Genomic DNA, 6,893 nt, shown 5'->3' on the forward strand with positions numbered 1-6,893 from the left:
GTTTTAGATCAGGGGTTGGCAACCTTTCAGAAGCGGTGTGCGAACACTTCATTTATTCACTCTAATTTAAAGGTTTTGCATGCCAATAATACATTTTAACATTTTTAGAAAGTCTCTTTCTATAAGTCTATAATATATAACTAAAATATTGTTGTATGTAAAGTAAATAAGGTTTTAAAAATGTTTAGGAAGCTTCATTTAAAACTAAATTAAAATGCAAAGCCCCCCGGACCAGTGGCCAGGACCCGGGCAGCGTGAGTGCCACTGAAAATCACCTCATGTGCCGCCTTCGGCACCCGTGACATAGGTTGCCCTCCCGTTTTAGATAAATACTTTTGTTTCTTGGTGCCATCAAGTGGCAAAATTGTATAGTACAGCTTGAAATCAAAGTGCTTTCTATAATTGCCATCACAAAGACTGCAGTCAGAACATCTTAACTGTTCATCCATATGAAATTAAACAGTTAAACTATCTACAGCCCAAGTAGGTTGCATTTTGTTTAAAAAAGTAATATAGATTTTAAAGTATTTAATATATCCTTAAGTTCACACAAGCTAATTTCTTTTCTGCAGAACTATATTTTTATAATTCAAGAATTCTGATTCAACAGGTACAACATTTTGAACATAGAACAACAAACAAAAAGCTAAACTATTTCACTGTATTCTAGAAGGTCTAGAAGACATGACATGTTTCAAGCCAATACAATTTCGAAGAGCGGCTAATAAGCCCTTCGAAAAAGTCAACGTTCAAAATTGAAATGTTGACTATTCTTAATCAGATTACCAAAAAAGACACTAACAAAGCAAAACTGGATTATTTTGCATTCACATGTCCCTATTTGTTTTATCTAGACTTATGCTTCACTCATTAAGATTTCTGTTTTCATAGAATATCAGGGTTGGAAGGGACCTCAGGTGGTCATGCAGTCCAACCCCCTGCTCAAAGCAGGATCAATACCCAACTAAATCATCCCAACCAGGGCTTTGTCAAGCCTGACCTTAAAAACCTCTAAGGAAGGAGAGCCCACCACTTCCCAGGCAACCCTTTCTAGTGCTTCACCACCCTCCTAGTGAAAAAGTTTTTCCTAATATCCAACCTAAACCTCCCCCACTGCAACATGAGACCATTACTCCTTCTGTCATCTGGTACCAGTGAGAACAGTCTAGATTCATCCTCTTTGGAACCCCGTTTCAGGTTGTTGAAAGCAGCTATTAAATCCCACCTTATTCTTCTCTTCTGCAGACTAAATAATCCCAGTTCCCTCAGCCTTTCCTCATAAATCATGAGCTCCAACCCCCTAATCATTTTTGTTGCCCTCCACTGGACTCTTTCCAATTTTTCCACATCCTTCTTGTAGCATAGGGCCCAAAACTGGACACACTACTCCAGATGAGGCCTCACCAATGTTGAATAGAGCGGAACAATCACGTCCCTCGATCTGCTGGCAATACCCCTACTTATACAGCCTAAAAGGCCGATAGCCTTCTTGGCAACAAGGGCACACTGTCGACTCGTATCCAGCTTCTCGCCCACTGTAACCTGTAGGTCCTTTTCCGCAGAACGGCTGCCTAGCCACTCAGTCCCTAGTCAGTAGCAGTGCATGGGATTCTTCTGTCCTAACTGTAGGACTCTGCACTTGTCCTTGTCGAATCTCAACAGATCTCTTTTGGCCTAATCCTCCAATTTGTCTAGGTTCCTCTGTATCCTATCCCTACCCTCCAGCGTATCTACCACTCCGCCCAGTTTAGTGTCATCTGCACATTTGCTGAGGGTGCAGTCCAGGTCATCCTCCAGATCATTAATGAAGATAATAAACAAAATCAGCCCCAGGACCGACCCTTGGGGCACTCCACTTGATACTGGCTGCCAACTAGACATGGAGCCATTGATCATTACCTGTTGAGCCTGACCATCTAGCCAGCTTTCTATCCACCTTTTAGTCCATTCATCCAGACTATACTACTTTAACTTACTGGCAAGAATACTGTGGAAGACCTTATCAAAAGCTTTGCTAAAGTCAAGGAATAACACGTCCACTGCTTTCCCCTCATACACAGAGCCAGTTATCTCGACAAAGAGGGCAATTAGGTAAGTCAGGTATGACCTGCCCTTGCTGAATCCATGCTGACTGTTCCTGATAACTTTTCTCTCCTTTAAGTGCTTCAGAATTGACTCCTTGAGGACCTGCTCCATGATTTTTCCTGGGACTGAGCTGAGGCTGACTGGCCTGTAGTTCCCCAAATCCTCCTTCCCTTTTTTAAAGATAGACACTACATTAGTGTTTTTCCAGTCATCCGGGACCTCTCCCAATTGCCATGAGTTTTCAGAAATAATGGTCAATGGCTCTGCAATCACATCTGCCAACTCCTTTAGCACCCTCAGATGCAGCGCATCCAGCCCAATGGACTTGTGCTCATCCAGCTTTTCTAAACAGTCCTGAACCACTTCTTTCTCCACACAGGGCTGGTCACCTCCTCCCCATGCTGTGCTGCCCAGTGCAGCTGACCTTGTTCGTGAAGACAGAGGCAAAAAAAGCATTGAGTACATTAGCTTTTTCCACATCCTCTGTCACTAGGTTGCCTCCCTCATTCAGTAAGGGACCCACACTTTCCTTGATTTTCTTGTTGTTGCTAACATACCTTAAGAAACCCTTTTTCTTACTCTTAACATCCCTTGCTAGCTACAACTCCAAGTGTTATTTGGCCTTCCTGACTTCACTCCTGCATGCCTGAGCAATATTTTTATACACCTCCCTGGTCATTTGTCCAATCTTCCACTACTTGTAAGCTACTTTTTTGTGTTTAAGATCAGCAAGGATTTCACTGTTAAGCCAAGCCGGTTGCCTGCCATATTTCCTATTTTTACTACACATTGGGATGGTTTGTCCCTGCAACCTCAAAAGGATTCTTTAAAATACAGCCAGTTCTTCTGGACTCCTTTCCCCCTCATGTTATTCTCCTAAGGGGATCCTGCCCAGCAGTTCCCTGAAGGAGTCCACATCTGCTTTTCAGAAGTCCAGGGTCCATATTCTGCTGCTCTCCTTTCTTCCTTGCGTTAGGATCCTGAACTCGGCCATCTCATGGTCACTGCCTCCCACATTCTCATCCACTTTTGCTTTCCCTACCAATTCTTCCTGGTTTGTAAGCAGCAGGCCAAGAAGAGCTCTGTTCCTAGTTGGTTCCTCCAGCACTTGGACCAGGAAATTGTCCCGTACACTTTCCAAAAACTTCCTGGATTGTCTGTGTACCACTATATTGCTCTCCCAGCAGATATCAGGGTGATTGAAGTCTCCCATGAGAACCAAGGCCTGTGATCTAGTAACTTCTGTCAGTTGCTGGAATAAAACCTCGTCCACCTCATTTGCAGTTTCATACCAGAGCTCTGCGCAGTCATACTGCTCTCTTACATACAATGCAACTCCCCCACCTTTTCTGCCCTGCCTGGCCTTCTTGAACCGTTTATATCCATCCATGACAGTACTCCAGTCACGTGAGTTATCCCACCAAGTCTCCGTTATTCCAATCACATCACAGTTCCTTGACTGTGCCAGGACTTCCAGTTCTCCCTGCTTGTTTCCCAGGCTTCTTGCATTTGTGCATAGGCACTTAAGATAACTCGCTGATTGTCCCGCTTTCTCAGTATGAGATAGGATCAGAAGATCTAATAATCCAGTTTCCTCATCAACTAGACAAACAAATTATGTTTACACCTATATTTAACAGGCATATACACATTTTTAAAAGCCATCACCACTAAGACGATCAATAATGGGGAAGTTGGTTGTAATTCTGCTCTCAGAAGTCAGTAGTATTTCAACAGAGTCCTTGCTCTTAGCTTCCTAGACTGATGGAGGTTCCACAGCTCTTAGATTCGACTCCCAGGAGATTCCAGATTCCAAGTCAGGCCACTCATCACAGATTCTGACTATCCCACTCTGCATGTTCCCTTGAGTGCACGAGGCAGAGGTCTCGAAGTAAACCCAAACAAGGAGAAAACAGTATAAAAATAAGCCCCAAGGGGGGAGAAAAATAAATTTAAAGGTGTAAACATAGGAACACCTTTAAAATGAATTCCCCCTTGTTCCAACTTCTCCCTTTCCCCCACCCCATGTAGCTTTTAGGATTGATTATAGTCTGAGCCTGTTTTTAAATTGATTACAGTCAGGGTTAAAGTTTGGTGAATAATAGAGGCTGTTTAATGTTTTAGAAGGCCACTACATTAACAAGTTACAAAGAGATACTCACATCACTGGTTAAGACTGTTCCTGTTTCAATAACACCCATGGTACCACGAAGTTTCTAGTGCAAAAACAAAAATTGTTAGCTTTTCTTGTTAAGTCAACTATATTGCTATTACAATACATTCATGAAAATCAGGATTGTTCCTTAGCCCTACAGTACAATTTCCACTATTTTGTCCAGGCTAGTTGAGTGTCCCAAATGTCACTGTCCTCCACTACCTTCATTCAGAGACTATTCTACAGCTGACCAGATCTGTTGAAAGTCCTTTCACATATGACAAAACTGTATCTAGCTAAGTTAATTTCTAATGGGGGGCGGTGGGGGAAATCACACCGATTCTACTCTCACAAATCAAGACTACAATAACCGGCAAATAGTGAAGAATCCTCTCACAATCCAATGTTTTGGATTATCCCTGTTTACACAAAGGTGGCAACAACAACAGAACAATAATACCCAAGTGGTCCAGGACAGTGTAATGAGATAAAGGAGAAAATGTGCTTCAGTGTAAGTTCTTGTACATAACACCTACTAGGATTAGCCTCAGAATGGTGTAAGCAGAAAGACTATACTCCTGCCTTGGATAATACCAATAAATGACACTGAAACTGCTTGAAACTTCAGGAAGTAAATGCAAAACTAAGTGTAATCCCCACACCTTCTGGGTGTGGTGTTCTGTCCCAGCTAGTGGCACCAAAACCACTTAGAGACAGTTAAATGAGTCTGTTCTACAGCCTGAGCTGAGCCAGTTGGCTTTTAGCTCATGTGATAGAGGCTCATACACTAAGCTCCAGAGGTCCCAAGCTCAATCCTGCCTCAACTGGGAAGTTTCTGAAACTCAGGATGCACTTCCTCAGCTAGGGGAAGTATGTAACCCACACATCTCCTCGGTGCGGTGTTCTGTCCCATCGGGGGGGGCAGAGATTAATAAGTTTGCTCTACAGCCTAGCTAACAGCCAGCTAGCTTTTGGCTCACACACTAAGCACCAGACGTCCCACGTTTGATCCCACCTGCCAACGACCGGGGTCTGTTGGTATTACATAAGCAGTCCAAAAGAATCCAGCGTGAAGCTATATATTGGCCAATGGCACTGAAGTACAATTTTGACATAATTCAAAGTAATTTCCCTGCCTACAAGAGAGTCAGGATTACTTCCAGACATCACAAAATATACCTTTCAAAATTTTGAAATGTATATTTATAACAATGTTCTTTGTATTTCAAACTCAACTGCAAGTGATCTAAAAATACTTGAATCAATTTGAAGATATCAAGGCACAGCACTGAGTTTTTAAAAATAAAGTCACACTTTTAAGATTCTTGCTTTTATAGAAACCATATGGTCATCTTCTTCTAAAGGTCCTTAGTTTCCAAAAATATTTCCGAGTAAAGTTTGGTCAGAAAGCCTACTGAACTGAATGTCACAATTCAGTTTCACTCCAACACACCCTTATTAGAGAATGACAAACTGTTTGTTTTTGTAAACAACCTTACACAAAAGTAACACCACCCATATGAAACAGCAAAGAAACACGGTTTTGCTTCTAAAGAACAAGGTCATTCTTACTAGACTGGAGCTATTGTCACATGCCAATATTGCTCAAACATTTATGCATTTTTAGGTGGCTTCACAGTTTCAGATGTTTCAGTCTAAGTGGGGAACAGTTCAGAGGGGAACAATTTTTTTTTAAAATGGACTCTTCAATCTAGCAGAGAAAGGTATAGCACACTCCAATGGCTGGAACTTGAAGTCAGATTAAGTCCAACTGGAAATAAGGCATAAATTTTCAACGGAGAAGGTAATTAACCATTGGAACAATTTACCAATGGTTGTGGCGGGTTTTCTATCACTGGCAATTTTTAAATCAAGATGGGCTATTTTTCTAAAAGATCTGCTCTAGGAATTATTTTTGGGAAGTTCCATGGCCTGTGTTGTACAGGAGATCAGATTAAATGTTCACGATGATCCCTTCTGGCCTTGAATCTGCTTTAGAGTGCAGTTACACTCCAGAAAGCAACAAGAAAAGGAGTTCTGTATTCATTTGCTATAGATGATTTCCAAAACTGTTCAGCATACAAGTCAAGACATGATTTTTTCACCAAGTGCAAGCCCTCCAAAACAAAAAATATGGGATCTGAAATAAAAGGATTATGTTCTCTCACACTCAGTCACCAGCAGTCAGCATCTTTGTTATCTAAAAAGCAAAATGGAATGCAGATTGCTCTCTCATAGCTGCGCAGACTCTGTGGAGATGGCACTTTTCAGTCAATCACAAAAATAGATATGCTGAATGAGAATGTGCTTGTTTCCCCCCCCCTCAAAAATCCTCCTTTTCTTAACTCTAGCTATGTCATAAACAAATGGTAGAAGTTAATAGAACGGAAGTACTTTATATCTCTTTTGACTGTAAAAGGTTAACAAGTTCAGTAAGCCTGGCTGTCACCTGGTCCTCTGATCAATCAGGGAACAGGATACTTTCAAATCTTGAGGGAGGGAAGCCTTTGTGTGCGCTGTTAGTTTTTGGTTGTTGTTCTCTCTGGGTTCTGAGAGTGACCAGAAGTGCAACCAGGTTTCTCTCCAATCTCTCCGATACAGGCTCTTATAAGTTTAAAATAGTAAGTGCTGGGTAGATCAGGCGAGTTAGGCT

General features: G+C 41.8%; 1 protein-coding gene across 2 annotated transcripts in view; it reads right to left on the reverse strand.

Annotated features, from left to right (window-relative positions):
* Positions 1–6,893, reverse strand: part of ATP6V1H (ATPase H+ transporting V1 subunit H) — a 93,755-nt gene that overhangs the window by 61,168 nt on the left and 25,694 nt on the right. For both annotated transcript variants that reach the window (XM_032774696.2, XM_032774695.2), the window contains one exon: positions 4,248–4,301. In XM_032774696.2, the coding sequence (XP_032630587.1) occupies positions 4,248–4,301 (54 nt within the window). The remainder of the gene's footprint in view (positions 1–4,247; positions 4,302–6,893) is intronic.

Source organism: Chelonoidis abingdonii, chromosome 2 (genome assembly GCF_003597395.2).
Source record: "Chelonoidis abingdonii isolate Lonesome George chromosome 2, CheloAbing_2.0, whole genome shotgun sequence".
In the NCBI taxonomy this organism is placed as follows: domain Eukaryota; kingdom Metazoa; phylum Chordata; order Testudines; family Testudinidae; genus Chelonoidis; species Chelonoidis abingdonii.